The 24,527-nt window shown below is 43.0% G+C and overlaps 1 protein-coding gene across 2 annotated transcripts in view; it reads left to right on the top strand.

Annotated features, from left to right (window-relative positions):
- Positions 1-24,527, top strand: part of LMBR1 (limb development membrane protein 1) — a 187,529-nt gene that overhangs the window by 150,139 nt on the left and 12,863 nt on the right. For both annotated transcript variants that reach the window (XM_088450376.1, XM_088450377.1), the window contains 5 exons: positions 1,947-2,027; positions 2,862-2,938; positions 3,086-3,163; positions 18,331-18,407; positions 22,137-22,227. In XM_088450376.1, coding sequence (XP_088306502.1) covers positions 1,947-2,027; positions 2,862-2,938; positions 3,086-3,163; positions 18,331-18,407; positions 22,137-22,227 — 404 coding nt within the window. The remainder of the gene's footprint in view (positions 1-1,946; positions 2,028-2,861; positions 2,939-3,085; positions 3,164-18,330; positions 18,408-22,136; positions 22,228-24,527) is intronic.

Below are 24,527 nucleotides of genomic sequence, written 5' to 3'. Positions count from 1 at the left end.
CATGTAAGAGATTTGAACAAATGATAAAAAAAAGACATTAAAACAGAGAAAAACACTATAGACATTAGCAGTTTAGAACAGGATTGGGCACACAGAGTTAATAAAGGTGCAAGTACAAAAATTAGCAGTATATATACTTTTGTGATAGACCCTTTTGATATGTTTATCTGAAAAGTTTCTCCAAAGTTATTTCCACTGTTTTACACAACTTTTTTGTTCAGCTAAGCAGCTTGATCATGTGAAAAATACGCACTTCACAGGAAATATTTAATGCATAAGATGTTAGATTATCTCCTTTGGTATAACATGTCCTTCTTTCTAAATTTGTTTTTAGTTCCCTTTTACCAAGCTCCTGTTTCTGTTCTGAAGCTTGCCTCAGTGTCATTTGCTTCTGCTTTTTTTTTTTGAGCTTGCGACGCAGCAGGGGATATATTCTTAGGTCTCCTCTCCTGTTTGCTTTCTTTGTGGAACTCCAGGCAATGGAGATACTGTCAACAATTTAAATATGTTTTGGTACGTTTCCAAGCATTTAAAGTACCAATTCCATGAGAAATCACAGCGGTAGACTTTAGGAAGAATGTTGGTATTTACCATTTTTGTTTGGTTTGTTTTTCCAGACTGCTCTTAATGAGTTGGAATAATGCACAATGCCATGAACTACCATGACAACCACAGTCACATGGCAAATGATGTAGGGAGCAGAAAGACTTTGGAATCCCCCTGTGAGCTCTGTCTGCTTTGTATTTTGTAAAATCCTCCCCTTTTATCTTCCCTCCTGCCCTCACATGAGGATGTGTGAGTTCGTGGCCATCATATATTTTTTTATTATTATTATTATCTTGCTTTAGGTCAAACCTGCAAATTGATACTTTTTTTTTATTTCTTTGGCAAACCTTACATTTTAAATATTTTAAAATTAATCATCCAAGATGATTATTCTTTTTAGATAATTACATTTGCGTTGATATAATCTGTGTTCTTTTACTTTATCAGCACCATGATACATGCATGCAGTTTACAGTACCTAAGGACAAATACCATATAACTTTACAACAATATTTATAAGTAGACCGAGAGAGACTTTTAGTCCTATGATGGTTTTTATGTTTTGTTTTATGTTTTGTCATCTTCCCCTTGCTGGGCTTCTCTTGAAAATACCATACTGGCTACTCAATGGTTTGTACTTTTGTGTGTTACGAAGCTAGGGGACCACTTCCAGCAATAGTAATTTATTCTCCTAATTGTTGAAATGCTGCATACACTAAGAATTTTAACTTTGTGGTGATTTCTCCATCATTAGAATTTTTTGCTGTAGGCTAATTAAGGCCCCAATAGAAAATGTTTTACCTAGTTAGAACCATGGGATAGATATACACTCCCAGACATACATACAGATGTGTCCTCACCACTAGGTCCTGTGCAATTCAGCTTACGCCAAGCGTCTTCTTTAGGTCTTTTGTGTCCGAAAATGCTTCTTGGTCGCAAACGGATGCAACAAACTTCAAAGCTTCAGGAGGCTGCACTGATTAATTTGATATGCACCACTTGTATATTTGTGGCCAGAATTAATTTTTTTGGACCACACCAAGTTGCTTTGTATACAGAGTCAGACGCTCATAGATATACAAGTGTCGCATATCAAATTAATCAGTGCAGTCTCCAATTGCAACTAAGACTCATTTTTGGGTGAAAATACTGCTCAGCGCAAGCCAAGACACATGCGACTCACTCTTCTCGCCGCATGGCGTATGAAGACTAAAGGATTTAAATGCATTGTAAAATGAATGACAGCACAGTTCACAGATGGTACAAATAGGGACTTTCAGTGCTTAACTGATCTGAATTAACTGAAAGCACAGTCTCCTGACGTGTTAGCTCATAGCTGGTGTGTGTGTGTTTAAAAGTATTCACATAATATATTAAAATTATAATATGTTTTTCAACAGGAGGCTATTCTGCTATAGACAACAATACAAAGAAGATTGAACATGACCTTATGAATGCAAAGACTATGAAATCAAAGCTAGGTGGGTTAATGTGTGTTTTGGCAGCACCTGTATATAGCATAAGATTAGGCAATCTGTGGATGTCAAACTTTTCTTATAACTACAAGTGCATGGTTTGTCATCCACAGGCTGTGTGGTACAGCACATGAATATGAGAGAAACTCAGAGTATAATAATAAAGGTGGACAGAGTAGACCCTTATAGTAAAATTCTCAACAATTGGGCATTTTTTTATACAGTACAGTATTTAGTGGGCAATCTTCGGAAAAAAGCTTTTTTCGGATCATTTCTGCACAAATTAGGTGTTCACCATCCGTCTCCGATCGCAAAAGCAGCGCCCCCATAGGTCTCTATAGGAGCTTATAATTTATGTACCAAGATCCAAAAAGCGACACATTTCACAACCTTTTTCTGGATAGGTATCACAAGTCTCCATTAACTGCCCCATGCACGTGCGCAGTAATGTCAGGTCATAAATGGTCATTTTACTATTTTTACACTTCACAGGGAGAAGTCTCTGCTTGTGTTTTTTGATACATTCTGCTGATAATTTCTTTACGCCACAGTAAGAAATTACAATTATCTGGTCTTAATTAAGATTGTTAATAAATATGCCCCTATGTGATTAATTTGAGATTAAATGGTTTCAATGTGAAAATCTCTATTAAAACATATCATGTTAGATGGCAAGTTGGTACAGACATTTGACAATAGTCCCTTAATTTCCAGAAAGATTTCATTTGCAGTCTTTCAGGACACACAAACCTATCTCTTATAACTTATTGCATTATGTTATAATTGGCTAATCAACTATATTCTTTTAATTCCCTTGTTTTTTTTGTTCTATTATTAAAGAAAGGCGCAAAAAAGCTTCAGCCTGGGAGAGAAACTTGGTCTACCCAGCTGTAATGATCCTGCTCCTGATTGCAACGGTAACAACATACTCCTATCTTTCATATCTTGTGCTTTCCTTCCTGTATAACTGACGCATCAGCCATTTAAGTCACGTTTCATCATTTGAAACCTCATTGACCTGTTTGTAGAGTAGACTGAATGTTCTCTGCGTTTCCTCCTTTTAGTCTCTTTCGGTGATTCTGGTGTCTTGCAACATTCTGCGCCTGCTCGTTGATGAGACAGCTATGCCAAAAGGTTCAAAGGTACAGTGGTACATCAATAATAAAATTTTTATCCCCCATACTTCTATATTGTTACAGTACATACGGCAGTATGCACAATGTAACAAACATTGTTTCTTTGTGTTTTTCTTTACAGCTTTCTAACAAAACATTAGGAAAAAAAAAATAACATGTCTGTGTGATGCTATTATAATGAACAATCCAAGTCTGAAAAGTTAGAACAAACAAAACCTTTTTTAAATACTGACGAAAAGTGTTTTTGTTTCATCACGTGTCACCAAGCAGTACAAAAATATGAATTACACAGAGCTGCATCATCAATTGCGAGATTGTTACTCATGCAGATTCTTTTTGAAAAAAACATAGTTTCAAAACCGGAAAACACAGTTTGTTTTTAGTAACTGGTAGACCATGGTGGCAAAGTAAGAAACTCGGAGGTTGTGTAATCTCGTGTGATTTCTCAGAATCAGCAGAGCCTGCTTTGTATACTGTCAGAGAACTTCAAGGAGGAAGTCAATAAAGTTAGTAACGCTTTTAAATCTCCTGCAAATCGACTCTATGCACATTTTTAGTGCTGTAATGACTCAATTTACCAAGTATGACTTCATTATGGTGTAGAATGATACACAAACAGGAGTGCCCAGTATAGCTTGCCCGGCAGTGCTGCCAAACACGTAAACATCTGTTTGGCTCAGTGTTCTTCAGTCTCTCCCTACTGTGAAGGTAAAGTAACAATGGATTAAGGCAAGAATAGACCAATCATGTTGGCGAGGATTAATCTATGCAAGTTGCGTCCACATAAATTATGCATTTTAGAAATCTGCAGAACCACTAGTATCTTAAGATACCTGTGATTCTAAATAGTATATCAAATGCGTATTTTTCAGCAAGAAAAGTTAATAGCATAAAATATGCTTTTAAGCGTGTCCAGCAATAGCGTATCAGTTCTTTGTATTATATCAGAGATTTCCCATGGTCTGACCTCAGCAAGTGGGAAATCCCCTCAGTATAAACAGCTGGGAAACCACCTCAGGAGGAAGTCCTGGTCATCCATTAAGGGTTTTTTCAATTTTGGCCTTTGGATTGCCTACAGAGACTGAGCAGGAGTACACGCACCCCAGGAATTGAGTGAGCTTATAAAGTGAGTTTGGGGAGATATTTACTTCCATTGTTTCCTGAATGCTTGTAGCTCAACAGTCACCAGCCTTCTCACACACTATGGGGAAGATTCGGTTAGCCATAAGTTGGCCAAAAATTGCTTAAGGCTGGTTAATGATTTATTATTTCCTTCGAAAGCTGCGTTAATGCTGGTCTCAATGGCAGTGGACGCAGATTTTAGATCACAGCTCCAGACTACGTGAAAAGTAGGAAAAATTTCCTGGGAAAAGTGCAGTACCCATTGGACACCCCTCCCAAAGAAAAATAATCATTTTAGAGGTTGTTAAATAGGAAAATGTGGTCAGGTGATTTTCTCTAAAAAGCAGAACAATAGGTTAAATGATGGGGGACCTGTAGGCTGAGATGCTGTATTGCTTGCTGAGGTGTTGTATTACTAGAATGGGGGGTTTTGAATTTGAAAATGGGCATTACAAGGTTTGGGGAGAGGGTGTTACAGCTTTTTACAAACTTGTAAATTAAACACTCACAAATCACTATAGAGACATTTTAATGTACCCCAAAATACTCTAGACACTTATTTGCTCAAATCCACTTGCTGGCTCTCATTTTTTAACAATTTTTTCCTCTTCGGGGTCCATAGGGATCCACAGGGATACCATGGTATTATGGTTGGAAGACCAGGCACCAAACAGTTAAAACTTTGGCTCCCAGAATGCCCCGGGTCCTCCTCCATATGTACCCTGCTCTTAGCCATAGGACTTCAGTTTGTTGTTTGGTGCGGCAGGATTCAGACAGGAGGACTGCTTAGAGCAGTTCTAAGCTTTTTATTTTATGTTTTATTTTATTTTTGTTTTTTTGAGTTGACAGTACCAAGCATCTGTACTAAGACGCATGTATTGTGGCTCCATCTACCTCCGCTGGGCCGCAACATCCGTAATTGTGCTGGTTATTTTGGCGGGTCGTGGTTCAGCTTAGCTAGCAGCGAGGCTGCGACCTGGACGGCACTGGATGCTCGGATGTCAGGTAAGGCGATTCCTCGCTTATGGTGTCAGAGGCGCACCAGAAGTCGCTGCTGTAAGGACCAGGGATTGTCCGCATCCTTACTACACCAGGCGAGGCCCTATCATCTGACGCCGGGGATTGGCAGCAGACTCAATCTGCTGCCACGAGGCCAGCGTACCCGTCAGCATAATGCAGCTTAGAGGAGGTAGGCGCTCCCCTGGCAGCTCCTCCCCCGACCCATACGCAAACCCTATGAGGGCTTTGAACGTCTGGGTTGCTTAGCCTACCCTCCATGTGTATGAGACGCTCTCGGTCCTCGCAGTGCACCCGGTAGCTGTTGGTCTCAGGAGGGTCTGCGTCAGTCTCCCTGTACACCTCTCCCTTGGTTAAGGTATACGGTGCTCTGTGTCCTACCATTCTTTGCATTGCTGTAGTGGATTTAGAGCCAATTGTAATTATATTACCACAGTGATTACAGCCTGCTATGTTTCCTCTTTCCATACATCCTTTCTGGGATGCAGGGTTATGTCCACTCACTTCAGAATCTGGTTTTTATCTGCAGATGTTACAAGAAAATAAGGCATTAGCTGTCTAAGCATATACTGTAGATGGGCTGCACCATTCTTTCAGTCCACCCTGTTTTCAGATTCTGATATATCATTTGAGGAAGCAGAGGATACACAGTTTTATCCCTCTGGGTCTATCTTGGAGAGGAGAAGCCCCATTCATCAGTGAATGTTCCTCTCTAGCAGGGGCGGTTATTAAATTCTCATTAGAGAAAATAAAGTACCGGCTCCTAAACCCTGATAAACCTGGTGTTCAGCACCAGAAGGTGATTTATGCTTTATTCCTTCAATCTGAACAGCTCACTGACCTTATGGGGGAAGTGTGGAACACTCCAGGTAGACTGTTCCAGATTCCAAAAAGACTAGTGTCTTTTTACACTTTTTCACAGGGAGAGTTTATTAGGTGGGAAATCCCCCTCCCTACTGGGGATTCTTACATGACACCTTCCTAAAGGGTTACTCCCCAGAAAATTGTTTGCACAACTTCTGGTTCCTTTAGCTAAGGAAGGAGTTATTACTCAGATTTGTTCTTGATTCAGAAGCTAAATGGGTATTGCTCTATTCTGAATCTGAAATCTCTCAACAGGTTCATCCATGTGCCCAAGTTCTGTATGAAGACCCTTCGGTCAATTATGCTGGCAATGGAACCTGGGGATTTCATGTTCCCTGGACATACAGGAGGCATATCTGCATGTACCTATTGCACTATCCACCAAAGGTTTCTGAGTTTTGTTGTTCGTCAACAACATTAGCATTGCCTTTTAGTCTGTCCACAGCCCCTTGGGAGTTTATCAAGATAATGGTGGTCATAGCTGCTCTTTGAGAAGGAGTCAGGATACTGCCATACTTGGACGACCTCCCGATATTGACAGTCTACGGAAGTTGGTTTTACAACATCATCTCCAGCTGACCACTGTCTGTCTACAGGAGCAGGGCTGGATAATCAATTGTAAAGGGTCTTTCTCAAACAAGATGGTACATCTGGGGGCACTACTGGATTCCCTGGCACAAGGATCTTGCTACCAGTGGACAGGTTTTCGGCTCTACAATTGCGGATTGGCAAGTTGCTCTGAAATCAGAGGGTATCCATTCACTCAACAATACAGGTCCTGGGGTCCATCATATCCACCTTCAACATATGGAATATTCACAATTACATTCTGGAACTGCGAGCAGTATACAGAGCACTGATCAAGACACAGGACCTGCTACAGGGCAGGCCGGTCCAGATCCAGTCCAACAATGCGATTACAGTGGCCTACCTCAATCATCAGAGGAGGCACAAGAAGTTATGGAAACATGAAGGAAGTGACAAGGGTTCTGATTTGGGCAGAATGTCATCTTCCGGCCAGCTCGGCAGTATTCATACCAGGAGTGCTAAATTGGGAAGCAGACTTCCCAAGTCTCCACGACATACAGGCCAGAGAACTGTCTCTCCATCCGGGAGTGTTTCAGCTCCTGGTAAACAAATGGGGTCTACCAGAGAGAGATTTCACGGCGTCACGCCACAACCACAAGGTCTCCAGGTACGGGCCAGGTCCAGAGACCCATCAGCAGCCTTCGTGGACACACTGGCAATAAGATGAGACTTCAAGTTGGCATATCTTTCCTCCAATTTCTCTGCTCCCAAGAGTTCCCAGGAAATTCAGGCAGGAAGGCAGAGCAATAATACTGCTGACTCCGGCTTGGCCCAGACGTCATTGGTTATCTGTCGTTAGACAGTCCATATCCTTTCATCTGTGGCAGGATCTGCTAAAGCAGGATACCTGCCGACATCCGAACTTGCACCGTCTGACTTTGACGGCGTTGCTCTTGAATCTTCCATCTTAAAAGCAAAGGGCTTTTCCAGTTCTGTAATTCAAACGATGCTTAGAGCACGGAATCCTGTTTCTGCCCGCAGCTATTACAGAATTTGGCATTCTTTTGGTCAATGGTTTTCTCATAAGGAATATGATCCTAGGGTGTTCAGGTTTTCCAGGATACTGGCTTTTCTGCAGGCAGGGTTAGACAATGGTCTCCGCCTGACCACTTTGAGAGTGCAGGTTTCTGCACTGTCAGTCTGGTTCCAGAAGAAGATTGCTTCACTACCAGGGAGTTCTGCGAGTTCAGCCTCCTTTTGTTCCACCGATATCACCGTGGGATTTGTTTTTGGTTCTTAATGGGTTACAAGCTTCCCCATTTGAACCTTTTAGACTCTGTAGATTTGAAGTGATTGACAGCAAAGACACTTTTTCTTCTTGCTATCTCTTCTGCTCGCAGAGTCTCCGATTTGGCAGCGCTCTCTTGTCACTCCCCATGTTTGATTTTTTTTTTTACCAAGATAAAGCTGTTCTTCGTACAAGGACAGGGTTACCTTCCTAAGGTAGTATCCCGTTTTCATGTAAATGAAGAAATTGTTGTTCCAGCTTTTCAGGCTCCAGACCGTTCTGTAGGTCAGGGATGGAGAACCTCCTGCCCGGTGGCCTTATAACGCCCTTGGTATCATTTGGTCTGTTTTTTTTTCTGCTAGCCTCATTTGGCTAGCAGGGTGCCTAGAATGGCACACTGCAGCCAGAATCTATGCAGCAGTGCTACTTGGAGCATCCTTAGGATGCTTCAGACAGTCACACCGCTGCCCTTACAGCTCCCCGGAACATACTCAGGATGCTCCGGGCATTGCTGTAATCTCCGGCAATTGTGGCCCCGCCCCCATGTGACGTCACGCGGAGGGGGCATGGCCTAAACTAGGCCCGCAAATAATGTTATATATACTGTATATATCAAAATGGCCCTCGGTAGAAAAGAGGTTCCACACCCCTGCTGTAGGTGAATCCTCCCTGGATGTAGTTCGTGCTCTCCATATCTATGTGGAGCGTACAAACTCTGGGCCTGATTCAGAGGCGCTCGCTCTGAATCAGGGTGGGCGCAGGTTTTTTTTAGTTGCGGCCTCTTGTCCGCTCGCATAACTGTGGGGTACCACCCACAGCTATTGCGAGCGGCCATAATGATGGTCGCGATGGTCAAGACCATCGCGACCATCGGGCTTGTGACGAGACCCTTGTGGTAGGGTCTTGTGGCCGCAAGCCCCAGAGAGCTTCTGGCTCAAATAGGGCCGGAAGCTCTCTCACTGACATCAGTGGGGCCGCCCACAAACGGCAGGCGTTCGCATGGGAACGCCTCCGTTTGTGAAGCCAGCTCCCCGCCACACCTACAAAACGGGGCGAGCTGTCGATCAACATCAACAGCCGCCTCTTTTGTAGTGAGTCCTGGAGCGAGCGCTTTTTGTGCTCGCGCCTGCGCACTGGGCCACCATCGACCCGCTTGCGAGCGGGTCTGAATCAGGCCCCCTGTTAGAAAATCAGATGCTCTTTTTGTATTATATGGTTTTCACAAACGAAGATGGCCAGCTAATAAGCAGACTCTGGCGAGATGGCTACGCAGGACTATCTCTGGGATGTACACGCAGGCTGATCTTCTTGTCCCAAGCACGGTTACAGCACATTCTACTCTGTCCGTTGGGCCATCGTGGGCAATCAGTCGTGATGCCTTTGCTGAACAATTGTGCAAGGCTACTCCCGCAAATAATGGTCTTCTGTCCACACTTTTCCTAGGTTTTATGCTTTTGATACTTTTGCCTCCCAGGATGCATCCTTTGGGTGACAAGTTCTCTTTTCTGTTCAGGAGCATCCCCCACCCTAGGGGAACTGCTTTAGGACATCCCCATGGTATCCCTGTGTATCCCTATGGACCCCGAAGAAGAAATATAGTGTTATGGTAGACTTGCCTAGATAACTCCTTTTCTTCAAGGTCCACAGGGCACCCACCCTGACGCACCTGGCTTCATTGGGTGATTTTCTTTCAGTCATAGATTCCCTCATCTTTGGTAAGAGTGTTTCTGGTTACGATTGTTCTTCCTTCTCCCCTTTCCTTCTCCTGCCTTTAGGCTTGTTAACTAAACTGAAGTCCTATGACTAGGGGTGGGGTGTATATGGAGGACCTGGGGCATTCTGCGAGCCAAAGCATTAACTGTTTGTTGCCTGGTCTTCCAACTATAATATCCCCATGGTATCCCTGTGGACCCTATGGACCTCGAAGAAAAGGAGTTAGGTAAGTCTACCATAACATTATATTTTTATTTTATTTTTAGTTTTTTTTTGGGGGGGGGGGTTCCAGGATTAATTCCTCACCTTTTCATGTACTTCACATAGCTCACACACTGTAGAATTAATGCACGGCATCCTCAACTTGCACTATCTAATCAGATTTCACAAGTAGCGTGTATCATTAATATATCCCATGAAACGCGCGTAATGTTAGCTCGTGAGCAGGGGGTACGGAACCCGCTGCTAGTTGAATTTCTCCCTATACGGCAGCTAGGCGACCGCTTTAATGTCGCTTTCACTATTGCAGGTAGGACCCCACGTTGCAGATTTTCATACTATACTGGAAGTCCTGACTGTCATAGCATAGTGCTGGCATCGGCATGATCAGTGAGACCCCATGCTTATAGTCTATAGATTCTGCCTATTTATTTGGGAAGGAAATTCTGTTTAATACATAGCAGCATCATTCACACTGATCCCTATATAGTGCACAAAGTAAGCTTAAAACCCTTACCATACTTTAAGTGCTCTATTTCAACCCCTCCCCGCCATGTGTCCTCTCATGCATTGTATGGAGCAGTAAGCACAACTTTACCACACCTGCGCAGTAATGAAGAGTGTATTATGCACTACGGGTGGGCTTCTTCCAACTCTACATCAGTCCCAAAGTTTACAACATCACGGCAGGAATTTCATTTTTAATTTTTTTGCAAATGCATATATATTTAAAATAAAAACCTTATTTGTGTTGTAGGAGGAGTTCTAAAGCTGGGTACACATTGTAGGATATATAGTGCAATCTTGGTACATTCGACCAATCTGTATGACCATTGTATAGTGTGTACCCCCAATCCATCTCTTTCACCCGTCATTCATTGCATCGTCCCGTTGGATTTTCTGCACATCCAATGGGACGATTCCACGGGTGACATGGTGGGGTTACATGTAGCAATGTATTATGTTATCATACGATCATGCATTGTGTACGGCGATGTAATATATCGTTGCATCGCTGGGTCTCACCGTTGTTTAGGTGTGTACCCAGGTTTTGTGTTCTACCATTGCTCGTGATCAGCATAATACACCTGCCATTCTGTGTTTGTCAGGCCTTTAAACAAAGCCATTCAATGCAATAACAAAGGTCTTAGTGCAGAATAAGTTGAAACTTTAAAGAAAAGTACATTGAAAATGCTGAAAGTTTGACATCCATTCTTTATATAGTAGCATTATTCCTCATTCAATTTTGAAACCATCCTGTATTTGTTGTTGATTTTCTTTTGTTTTAGTTTTTTCTGTTTTGAAGTGACAAAAGAAAGTCCTAGTTTTTGCATTTATACAATAACAACATGGAAGGCTTTGCATTTCATTACTTTGTGTGTGTATATGAAAATGCTTGTCTGTTTTGTTTTTGTAAAATCCTGCACAGGTGTAAGGAACAATTTGTGAAACTTGTCTGCCTTTACATGGTTTGGCATCAGTGGCACATTTTCTTTGAGAACCTGTCCTAGATTTCTTTGATGTACAATGACTTAAGCGGATGTCTCCTAGTCAGAAAACCTGGATTTAGGCCAGTGTTCTTAGTGCATCTGTAGGAATTTATGTACAGTAATAATCGTTAAAATAGTTTTCAATAATTTAAAAGTACCTTCCATTGGTAGATTGACATTTTAAGGAATATTATGTAGTTACATTTCTTATTGTTAAAGGTCCATTAACATTTTCCTACATATTATTCTAATGTAACTGTTAATAGATGAATGTATTCAAATATTTATGTTGCTAAACTGTACTGTAGCTGGTGGAACGAACTCTTGGCAAACTCCATTTTTCAAATAGACAACAGTTGCTCTCTGTCGCATAATCCCTAAAAAGTTCTTTCACATTGCAACAGTTTGGTTGTGTGGACTACTGACAGTGGGTAGTCTCACATACAGATATGTCCACATACATCTATCCTCCATGCACTACAAGTCGTGCTACACATAACGCAGGTGCTCTGTGTGACTCTGTAACGCTAAGCGTTTTTTCCGTGCAACATTTTACCTATAAATGCACATTATTCACACAGCGGTGCGAATAGGTAGCACAAGCTTCTGCTGATTAAAATGATATGCAGCATGCCTATGTTCTGTGTGCAACTACAGGTTTATCTGCATGTGAAAACACTACGTTTCAGTGTTACAGCCGCTGACACTGTAACGTAGCATACCGCATGCAGATACATCCACAGTTGATCACAAATTATAGGCATGCTGCATATCATTTAAATCAGCAGAAGCTGTTTGTGATACCTATTGGCATCGCTGTGTGAATAACACGCATTTGAAGGTAAACAGTTGCACGAAAAGACACTCTGCACTACCGAGTCATGCATGGCGCGACAAGAAGGGCTGTTTAAAACGCATGGAGGCTAGATGTATGAGGACACATCTGTAATTTATGACGGGATATAATTTTATTGGCTACATGGCCATCCTGGACAAAAGGATAGCTGGCATAGGGGTGCCAAGGGGCCCTCCATTCATAAACATTAATAAACAATAAAATGGATCAGCTGATCCTGACTCACAGAGAGGAGTGGCAGTAGATAGAATACACTTCCGTGTATATGCATATGGGGCCAGATTTAGAGATGGACGCAATGGCGATATTTACGGTTGATTCATGTGTTGCTAGAAAACCCTTACTGTGCATGCATGAACCAATGTATGCGATGCCATACGCAATTGCGTACGGCATCACTAACACTTGGTTTGCAATCCCTGGGTGTTACGGGGAGGAGACTAGGAGGTGACCTAAAGAGATTACAAAAAGGGTCCGTTTCATGGGCATGTTTTGGGAGTGTCACAGGCGTATCCGGAAATGCTGCTGCATTCCTAATCACAGATCCAGTGCTTCAAAGGCCATGTTTAGCTGGATGAGAGAGGATAGGAGCTAGAGTAGACCCTAGGCCACCGCAAATGTCAATGATGCGACCGATGTTGCTTCGATGTTGGTGTATTTACAGTGTCTATCGCAAATGCACAGACCACACAGCCTGAAAGTGGGTGATTATGATAGTGAGAGCTTATATGCATATGGCTCGCAGTGTATTTATGCATGACATGTGATTGTTGTTTATGGATACTGTTTCTTCTGTAAAAGAACTGTAATTCCTGTATACTGTCACTGTCTCTCCCCTTCCCTTGCTACAGGTGTGTGGGTTGAGAGTAGAAAGCAGCACATATACACTAAGAACCAGTGGCATAGTGTTATGTCTAAGGAGTCTGAGGGTCAGGTGGCAGGAGCCCCGTTGCTGATATCCTGTGTAGCCTGCAAAGCAGGTTTGTCCCCACAGGACTTTCTACAAAATGGGCTTTGTGGGAACTGTTTCAGACAGCCACCACACCAATTAAGTTTGCCTGTTTCAGGCCCTGAGCCTCCTTGGGCATAATTTTCTCAGGTTATGGCTCAGGTGGCGGAACGGCTGGCTGCCCCGGTACCACCGGTTTGGGGTTTGCCTCAGCATCCTATGCCCATGATGTGGCCACCTTGGATGGACCCTGGTGCTGGTAAGGTTATGGCATCATCCTCGGGGGTTTTTCAGCCTCAGGCTGTCAAGCCAAAGCAGCCTAAATCTAGGCGCCATGTACCACCTTACATGGGTGAGTACTCGAGTGCCTCCTCCTCCGAGGAACAGGCACAGGACTTTTCGCAGGAGTCTAGCTCCGAGGAGGGTGATGATCATTTCCCAGTAGCCGATGTCCCTTTTCTGATAAGGGCTGTAAAATCGGTGTTAAATATCGAGGAAGGGGATCTTCCGCTTAGGAAAGCCCCCCTGTTCAAGCGCCAAAAAGTGGTTAAGGCAGAATTCCCAAAGTCTGAACATTTATCAGAACTTATGGAGGAAGCCTGGGTCCGTCCGGATAAGATAAGCCATTCTTCTAAAAGAATGGCGCTTCTATATCCTTTTCCAGCAGAGGACTGTGCCAAGTGGGAGAATCCACCATCAGTTGATGCGTATGTGGCACAGCTGATTAAAAGTACCATTTTGCTAATCCCAGCAGTTTCGCTGAAGGAAACCACGGATAGGAGACTGGAGTCTTGTCTCAAATCAATTTTTTCGCTGGCAGGAACGGCCACCCGCCCAGCTATGGCCACTGCCTGGGTAGCAAAAGCTATTGAGGAGTGAGCCAAAACTCTAACGGAGTCTTTACCAGATGCCTCTAAGGAGCAACTGGATATGATCTCCTTTATTAGAGAAGGGGCCTCTTATTTGGATGATGCCGCCTTGGATGCAGGGATCCTTTCTCCTAAAGTTTCAGCTGAGTCCGTGGTGGCACGTAGGATCCTCTGGTTGAAAGATTGGAGGGCAGATGTCGTGTACAAAAACGCCCTAGAATTCCTTCCATTCACAGGAGGGTGTGCTCTTTGGACCAGAACTGGACAAAATTGTATCCTCCATGGCAGCCTCAAAGACGGCAGATTTACCATCAGCAACCTCGTCTAAATTGAGGAGGGCGTCCTTTTGGGGGTTTCGGCCGCAGGGCAAGGCCAAAGGTCAGCCCTCAGCGAGATTTCCACCAAGAAAGGCAGGAACCAGGGAGCCCTGGCAGAACAAACGTCCAGGATCTAGGGTCCAGGATAAACCAGTGGACTGATGGGATCCCAGGGTGGGGGGCCGACTGCTTCGGTTCTCAGAGCCCTGGCACCTCATGACGGAGGATGCCTGGGCGGGGGGGGTTGTTTCCCGAGGGTACGCCCTGACGTTTTGGAGGACTCCTCCTCAAAGGTTCTTTTGTGTTTTTGTGTAAACCCGCAGGTGGGTTCAGAATGAGCTTTGGCCCTTCAGAAGGCTATTCTTGCCTTACTAGCATCAGAAGTAGTGATTCCGGTGCCAGAGAACCAGTTCCGAGAAGGGTTTTACTCCAATCTGTTCTTGGTTCTGAAACCGAATGGGTCATACCGGCCTATTCTAAATCTGAGAGAGCTCAACAAATTTGTTCGAACCCCCGGGTTCAGGATGGAAACATTGCGATCGATTGTGTTGGCAATGGAACAGGGGGACTATATGGTGTCCCTAGACATACAAGATGCCTACCTTCACATCCCAATCACACAGGCTCATCAAAAATTTCTTCGTTTTGCAGTAGAGGAGGAACATTTTCAGTTCCAGGCCCTGCCGTTTGGCCTGTCCACAGCCCCTCGGGTATTCACCAAGGTGATGGCAGTGATAATGGCATGCCTCAGGTGCCAAGATTTTGCCTTACTTGGACGACCTCCTGTTGCTGGGGAAGTCCCCACAGCAGTTACAGGATCATTTGAGGCTGATAGTATCATGTCTGTACAGTCACGGCTGGATCATAAACTGGCAAAAGTCGTCACCCTGTCAGGTACAACAGATGTGTCATTTGGGAGCGAGATTGGACTCCGTGGTGCAGAGATTATATCTGCTGGAGGAGAAGATCCTTGCTCTAAAATCACGAATACGCAGGTTGCTTCGCAACAGACAATTATCCGTTCTAGTAGCCATGCAGGTCCTGGGGTCGATGGTGGCCACCTTCAGGATGGTGGAATATGCTCAATTCCACTCCAGACCACCGCAGCAATTCATTCTGTCTCGCTGGAACAAGGATCATCGCACGATCAGGTCCCAGCTGCTGCATCTCTCTCCAGAGGTATGGTTGTCCCTGACCTGGTGGTTTCAGACAAAGCATCTCAGGCAGGGTCGCCCCTTTTGGGTGTCGGATTGGACATTAGTCAAAACCGACGCCAGTCTTCAAGGTTGGGGGGCGATGATGGGGTCACACACTTTCCAAGGAAAGTGGTCAGTGACGGAAAGCCGGCTACCGATAAATATCCTGGAACTAAGAGCTATATTCAAAGCTTTAGTGCTGCCTCAGAAAATCTTAAAGGGCAGGTCGGTGCAGATACAGTCGGACAATCGCACCGCGGTCGCCTACCTAAATCATCAAGGGGGCACGAGGAGTCGGGCTGCCTTGGCAGAAGTATCAAGAATCCTGGTATGGGCAGAGACTCATCTGCCCACGATATCTGCCGTGTTCATTCCAGGAATCCTGAATAGGGAGGCCGATTTTCTCAGTCGGTAAGAGATAAATGCAGGGGAATGGGCCCTACATCCACAGGTTTTTCGGAACCTTGTGGACAGTTGGGGTCTACCAGAAATAGATCTGATGGCATCAAGAAGGATCAACAAAGTTCCCAGGTACGGATCCTGGACAAGAGATCCGAGAGCCGAGTTTGTAGACGCACTGACAGTAAAGTGGCATTACAAGCTGGTATATCTGTTTCCCCCGTTTGCTCTTCTGCCCAGAGTGGTGAGAAAGATCAAACAAGAGGGCAGCAGAGTCATATTAATAGCTTCGGCGTGGCCGAGATGGCACTGGTTCACAGATCTACGGTCTCTCTCCATAGACACTCCATGGCCTCTGCCATTGAGACCGGATCTGTTGCTACAGGGTCCCTGCTGGTACCCGGATCTTCATTGGCTATCTTTGACGGCATGGCTCTTGATGCCTCCTTCTTGAGGGAAAAGGGGTTTTCCAAGTCTGTTATATGGACGATGCTGAAGGCACGGAAACCATCTCCAGCCCGTATATATTATAGGATTTGGCGTACTTTCTTTCAGTGGTGTGAACTGAAAGGGTATGATCCACATCAATTCCTGATATCCAGAGTGCTGGATTTTCTTCAAAGCGGTCTGGAAAAAGGGCTACGCCTGGCCTCTTTAAGGGTACAGGTGTCAGCTCTTTCAGTCTGGTTCCAACATAAAATTGCTCTGAGATCGGATATTAAGACCTTTTTTCAGGGGGTGTTGAGGATTCAGCCTCCCTTCGTTTCCCTGGTTGTTCCGTGGGACTTGACTCTAGTTCTGAAGGTTTTACAGGCTCCTCCGTTCAAGCCTTTAAATTCAGTAGACATCAAGTGGCTAACAGCAAAGACGGTATTCCTCCTTGCTATGGCATCTGCACGTAGAGTGTCGGATTTAGTTGCGCTTTCCTTCCGGGAGCAGTTCTTGATATTTCATCAAGATAGAGCAGTACTACGTACTAAGGAGGGTTACCTTCCGAAAGTGGTGTCTAAATTTCATATTAATGAAGAAATAGTAGTTCCAGCATTTCAGGGCACAAGTCTCTCACAAGGTGAGGCTTCCCTGGATGTGGTCCGTGCGTTGAGAATTTATGTTAAACGCACGAGCAAATGGAGGAAGTCCGATTCACTTTTTGTGCTTTATGGTTGTCATAAGCGTGGCTGGCCAGCCAATAAACAGACACTGGCCAGGTGGATTCGCATGGCAATTTCATTGGCTTATACACAGGCTGGTATGCGTGTGCCGGATTCAGTGACGGCACATTCTACTATGGCGGTAGGTCCATCATGGGTGGCCCGCCGGGGTGCTTCTGCTGTGCAATTATGTAAAGCAGCCACATGGTCTTCCATCCATACCTTTGTCAAATTTTATGCCTTTGTCACTTGTCGCTCAGGATGCCTCCTTCGGGCATAGGATTCTCCTCTCTTCCGAGAGTCAGGAGCGTCCCCGCCCGTAGGGTTAGTGCTTTGGGATATCCCCAACGTAATGGCTGTGGACCCCATGGATCCCGAAGAAGAAAATAAGAGTTATGGTATAACATACCGTTGTTAACTTTTTCTTCGAGGTCCATGGGGTCCACAGGACACCCACCCAGACGCACCTGTAGTTCTGGGGGAGGTTTTCCGTAGTTTCTTCTCTTGAGAGTCTGGACTCGTAAGTATGGGTCTTTTCTTTCTTACCCTCTGTTTGTCTCTGCCTGCTTGAGCTTGGTAACGAACTGGCTACCTGAGGCAGGAGGTGGGGTATATGAGGAGGAAACCCGGTGCTTCCTGGGAGCAGAGAGCTCATTTGTATTAACTGTTTGGTGACCGGGATTCATACCCCAATGTAATGGCTGTGGACCCCATGGACCTCGAAGAAAAAGAGTTAACAAAGGAATGTTATACCATAACTCTTATATTTTATATATATATATATATATATATATATATATATATAATACACACACACACTACATACGTACGTGGTTGAAAATCATGAAGACATGTTGGGTATTCTAGGATAAGCATGTGTAGTAAATAAGTAATGCAGAGGATTTCTGTCTGGCTGCATACACCTAACGCTCCTATCAGCAGAAGTACTTGTGGGCAATGCTGCATGGATGCCTCATAGCGTCTCATTAGTCTTATTTGACTTGGAGTCCGAGCTGCATTCTGCTGCTCAAAATAAGAACATGGGGCAAAATAAAAAGGTTTTTGTACTGGAAGAATAGCTGGTTCCTTGTACACAGAAATAGATACAAAACTGAGTTTAGAATGATTAGATCATCATTTTAGAATTCACTGTTTAACATAAATGAAAATCCTGTAAAATATTTTGTTTCCTCAGGGTCCAGGTATCATTGGAAGTGCATCATTGTTCACATTTGGATTTGTTGGAGCGACTTTAGAGATCCTTTTGATTTTGTATCCTTTTTATGTCTGTGTGTGGCGTTATTTGTATATGTATTATGTGTAGAACATAGCAATGCTAATGTTTGGGATGTGTTACGTTACACCTTCATTGGATATGGTCTCTTACTGTAAGAAGAGAAATAAAAATAGTACTTCTCATACAGTAGCTCTGGTTTGACAAACTGAGTTAGAGAGGTGAAAAGTAACCTTAATGTACATAGGGGGGGGGATTCAGCTTAGGACGGAATTGCAAAGCTCGGTCCTTTCTAATATGCTAATGCAGCAGGAGGCATCACGCCTCCTCCATGCATTACTTACAACGCAGCATCGGATAATCTGCGGGACGGAGATCCTGGTCAATCAATGACAGTCTGCTGCCAGCCTGCATGCGGGATCGCAGATCCGTTCTGCACATGCACTGAACGGGTCAGGCGTCTGTGCGGATTCCTGACCATCGGGAATCTGCGTTCAGCAGTGCACTTGCGTACACTGCTGAATCAGGCCCATAGTCTTTATTTCAGCACAAATCCAACCATTCATTGTTTTTTAGCAGTCTCCTTGCCACCTCATTTGGACTCTCGGAAAGCTGTACCGTCCCCGATCACTATGATGAATATGTCTGTGTCCTCATTTTGTCCAAGACTCTGTAGCGCACTGCCACCTGTTCTGGACACCTTTTTGCCTATTGAATGAATTTGCCCACACCCATCAAACCACTGCATTGGTACATGGTACCTGCAATAGCCCCTCATACTGATGTATGCTAATCGCAGAAATCTGGTTTATATTTTTTTTAGTTTTGTATTTCCTCAATTGCAAATACACACTTACACTCTGCCTTCAGCTTGGCTAAACTAATTTTTTGCTCATATCCTCAGAAGCCTCACATCCTTGCCACCTATTTTCCACGTTTGACTTTTTGCGTAACCCATATCCACCTGTTCCAGCAATGGCTTTTAGTGCCAACAACATTACAGACTACATCAAAGAAGCAAAACAGCACAATCAGGCATAACATTGTCTTGCACAAGACATTCCACGCACATCACCACTTTGCACCTGCCTATGATTTCTGGTTCGGCTCTTTCAGACTATTGACTGAAGATGAAGGTGTCTCACCCCTTTCATACTCTCCTCACAATCTGTTCATCTTCTAAGTCATTGGCTGATACCTCTTTAATAACAATTGCCCTATAATTCTACCCACTTCACTAGTTCACTTTCTGGGTCACTGTCTCAACCCCCCCTCCCCATATGATATGAATATTGGATTGGGATGTAGTAAAAATGTCAACATCACAATGACATTGTTAAAATGTGCTGAATGTTGACAATGTCGAAATGTGAAATGCGGAGTGGTTAGGGTTTGGCTGCGGGAGGGGAGGTTAGGGTTAGGCTATGAGAGAGGAAGTTAGGAATAGACACTAAGGGGATGGTTAGGGGTTAAACATAATTACCACCAGAAATGTTGCTGGATCCACCAGAAGTCGTCATTGGCTGCCCGCCAGACCTGAAAGACATCGTTGGAGTCGCCTGACCTAAGGATCAGGTCTGAGAATCACTGTCCTATTGGATTATATGGATATTAGGGGTGGGCCTAGTACTGTCTTGCAGTTCAAGAAAACCTGAGGTGATGGTAATATCCATAGAAATATATAGTAGGGAATGTATTATTGGGTTGGGTACAGGATGCGGCGGTTGGGATCCCAGTGGTCAGAATCCCAATGCCAGAACGTACGTAGCCTATCCCTAACCCTTCCGCTAACAATAACCCACCTTTCCCACCCCCTAACCCTCTCCTCCTGCAGTCTAACCCTAAGCCCCGCAGCCTATTCCTCCTCTTCTCAGCAGCCTAACCCTCTCCCCTAACTGTAAACCTAACCCTAATACTTACCGTCTGGAAACCGGTGGACGGGACTCCAACTGCTGACGACCGCCGGGATGGTAACTACATCTAATTCCTTATAATCTAATAATAATCTATGTATTATTCCTTACAATAATCAAGTTTCTCAAATATATACTGAAGTAATATCAGAACCTAACGGTTTGTAAAGTATATTTACTAAAAGCAAGACTGTTACATCAGTAACCACTGTGTCATTCAAGTATAGCTTCCTGTCATATTTCAACTTTTCAAGTCACTTTGATTTTTTTTTTTTTTTTAATTTAAAAAAAGTTCCCAGTCTAGAGTCAGGGTTTTATTTGGAGTTAAGGTTAAATTGGGGATTTGAGTTTTTTCATTTGTCTGGTTTTGTTTGTCTTTTTTTAAACAAAGTATACAATGAGTACTGGAAGTTATGCCAGGCTTAATAAGTAAAATTAATATAGAACAGCTGTTTTTTTATTTATAAAAAGTGAATTCCTTATGTCAAAGTGAACCCCATAAGATGGGTCCCTAGCATCCCTAATATGAACGCATTTTGTCAATTTAACCAGGACTCACCTGTAATAGAGCCCATTTTAATATGTAGACAGAAATGTAGGAACCTGTGCAGATGATTAAAAGCACCTAAGGGCAGATGGGTGGGGTGCAAATACCAAGCAGAAGGAGTCTCGGTCTTCAAGTGTACAAAATATACAAATATAGTGGAAAGGGGGAGGGGGCTTGGACTGCACACCCTAATTTTAAACATAATAAGAGGTGCTGAGTGCTGTAATTCTGCGTGAGGGTCCGATGTATACGCAGGATTGCGAGGTTTTATGGATGTGTAAAAGCGGTAGTGGGCGTCTCTGTCAGGTGAGCAGTAGTAGACAAGACATTAGTATATTTTCGCAGCAAAACTGCATGCATAATCGCAATTGCAATAGAGATCTGTAGTAAATGAGGCCCTTTATCTGAAAACAGTCCACTTTAAAGAATGCTTTGATTTTATACTTTGCCTTTACCATAGTAGCTTATGTTCTTGGGCTGTATTATGCAGAAGGCATGCCCTCTTTTACCTTTTGTATTATGTTGGATCACTATATTGTCATGTACCACTATAGCCATACTCTGAACAATTTAAATTTAATAACCCGAAAACACTTTTTTTTTTTTTATTACCATCCTAGTAGTTACTAGTGTGTGTAAAACACTTCCAGGTACTTTGTTATACAGCCTTTTCCCTTCAGTATATTGTGTTCCCAGCTTCCAGCCTGCCTGTGATGCTGCCGATGAAGCTGGTAGATAGGCCTCAGGCATCACCAGTGACCGATGCTGACTGTAGTAAGGTTGTACATTCCAAATACAAGTTGCATAGGTTACAGCAACAATTCTACATGATTTCCCAAAGACACTGATTTTATTTTAATCAGCAGGGGGAGCTATTAGACATGTAATAAGAAAAACATGATATTTCCCCTTTAATTATGGTTGGCCTATCCAGGCTTAAGTTAAAATGAAATGGCGAAAAAGAATATTGGTGTAAAACAGGTTGAAGTGATATTTTATTTTTCAATTGACTCTTAACATTGTTTATAGTTTTTGTTTTGTTTTTTTGTTTTGTAATATAGTTCCATTAATGTGTTTAAAAGTGAATTTCATAACAAAGTGTCATTGGTGATGTTCTAGGATGCTGTTAATTCTTGTCCTTTCTCAGATTGGTGGGAGGGGGTGAATCCGTCAGGTCAGTCATCTACAGGCACTTCAGATGTTTTGTTTTTCATCTTTCCCCATCAGAGGGTACGGTGTACTAGAGGAAATCGTTTGCATTCCTCTCGGCAGGCTCTTCCTTTGTGTTCTTACCTTAATTCTCACAGCTATCTGATGGTGTCTTCTGTCGTCGGCTTCTACAGCCTCTGCTTTTTTGGAAGATTTACTCCCAGGAAAGATGACACAACAATGACAAAGGTAATGTGAAAAGCCCGTGATGTCATCCTTCCTTTTAAAAAAAAAAAAAAAAAATTCCCACCCAGAACCAAATGACCTGACAATTTAGTAATTGCTCCCAATGGTCATTTGCGGCGCTCAATATTTGTTTGTAACCTGCGTAAACACAAACTGGAAGATTTTCTAAATGCTAAATGAATGGGAAAAGGGCATGTGTGCTCTGTTTAGTTTGGATGCTGTCCATTCACTTGTTAAAAAAAAAAAAAAAGTCTGCAATTACTGCGCTTGTTAACCAGCCATAGAAACACTGTGAATGGGAGTTTTCTTTCTTCCCCAAGGACCGTATTGCTAATGAGTAACTTTGTGCGAACTGTACTTCACTCAGCCTGTTTGAAATCTGAAGAACCTCGGCTACTGCACGGAATACAGACAGTTATTCAAATTTAAATAATTAAAATAAGACTGAAGGGGACCCATTCAATCACTTCTTACAAGTTAAGGCTAATTTGACTTACCACAACCTGACACCAGTCTAAAAAGAATGAAACTGTTAAGTAACGCTTTGACACAAATGTATACATTTATTTTTGTTGGATATTCCCACAAGCTGGCTGAGGAGGTCAGTAACTAAGGAGCAAGCATTGTCCTTCTTTAATTGCCCATATGACGCTTTTTGCTCTTCTGTCTGGAAATGTCTTAAACAGTTGTTCTCTTACCGGCCAAGATTAAATCCCAGCAACTAAATTCACTGAAGAGAACAACGTAATACGTAAATGATTTATAAATTATAATTTTAAGAAATGTGGCATATATATATAATATATATATATATATATCACTAATATATATATATACACAGCAAAGTTCCGCACTCACATCTATAAATGCTCAAGAGGAGGAGGGGTGCATCTTAGTGGATGCCCACAGCGGCCACCACAATATACGTACACAATTTATCCAAAATATGAAAAGAGGGCACTCACCAAAGCGATACTTTTTTCTTCTTTATTGAGAATAAATGAACATCCAAGTGCCAATAATGCCATAAATCAACGTTTCGGTCCCAGGTGAACCTTCGTCAGGATGGGCAACAATGTAAATCACACAGCAGACACAGCATAAGCATCCAGGTGCATACAAGGCTGTATCTGCTGTGTGATTTACATTGTTGCCCATCCTGACGAAGGTTCACCTGGGACCGAAACGTTGATTTATGGCATTATTGTCACTTGGATGTTCATTTATTCTCAATAAAGAAGAAAAAATGTATCGGTTTGGTGAGTGCCCTCTTTTCATATTTTGTTATTTTGGATAAAAATTGTTTGTATACGTGTGTGTGTGTATGTATGTGTATAGATATATATATATATATATATATATAACTTGGAAAGGATTCTGGGTAGCAGGTAATGTTACTGCAACAATATAACTAATTTGTTTTAATTTATTTATTTCAAATATTGCATCACTACTTGCCAACTAACAATCTGGCATCGTAATGACCACTTACCGCTGAATGTGTTTTTCAACATCACACGTAAACTAGCCCAGTGGTCAGTGGTAAGGACTGGGCACTGCAGGAACTATTGTCGTTTTAAAAAAGGTTATTTGATTAGTTTGCATACTTTTAATTTTACAGGATAGTGTTATTTTGCTAATGTGAATGGATTTTATTGTTGTAATTGTAGTGGTCTGGTATAAACATGTTGTGTAATTTATACATTAAATAATGAATACAGATTAGGACAGTTTGGCCCAGAGTTTCCCAAACTCCGATATTACAGTGCAGGTATGCTTGAGAATAGGTGACTTAATTAGTACCTCAGTCAATTTTATTTATTCATCTGGACTCAAGCATGGATATCCTTAAAACCTGCACTGTAATGATGCAGTTTGGGAAACTGGCTTAGCCATAATCTCTTAAGTAGACCTTATCCCATGTCCCTTTTCAAAATGATGTAAGGTGAACATTGGGCCTGATTCAGAGATGGACGCTAATTCGATCGCAGCTGCAATTTCGTACGCATCGCAGCTGTGAAAATATGCTAATGGTTGCAAAGCTTATCCAAGCATAAGGACTTGTTCACCTATTAGTTCTATGTTCTATGTACTATGTAAGGCGCTGCGGAACACTTGTGGCGCCATATAAATAAAGGATAATAATAATAATAATAAAGGACGCCCACTGCTGCCTTGTCATGTGCATACGACGCTGTATACCTGCATAAATATCGGTAACATCGAGCAGCCATCTTGCCCTTGCGGAAGGTCTGACATGCCACAGCCTTGGGAGCTCTCCTGAAAAGCAGAGCTGTGTAGAA

Source organism: Taudactylus pleione, unplaced genomic scaffold (genome assembly GCF_031769625.1).
Source record: "Taudactylus pleione unplaced genomic scaffold, aTauple2 ptg000517l, whole genome shotgun sequence".
Taxonomy (NCBI): Eukaryota; Metazoa; Chordata; class Amphibia; order Anura; family Myobatrachidae; genus Taudactylus; species Taudactylus pleione.
Note: the sequence above shows the minus strand (reverse complement) of the source record. Positions and strands in the feature narration are given on the sequence as shown.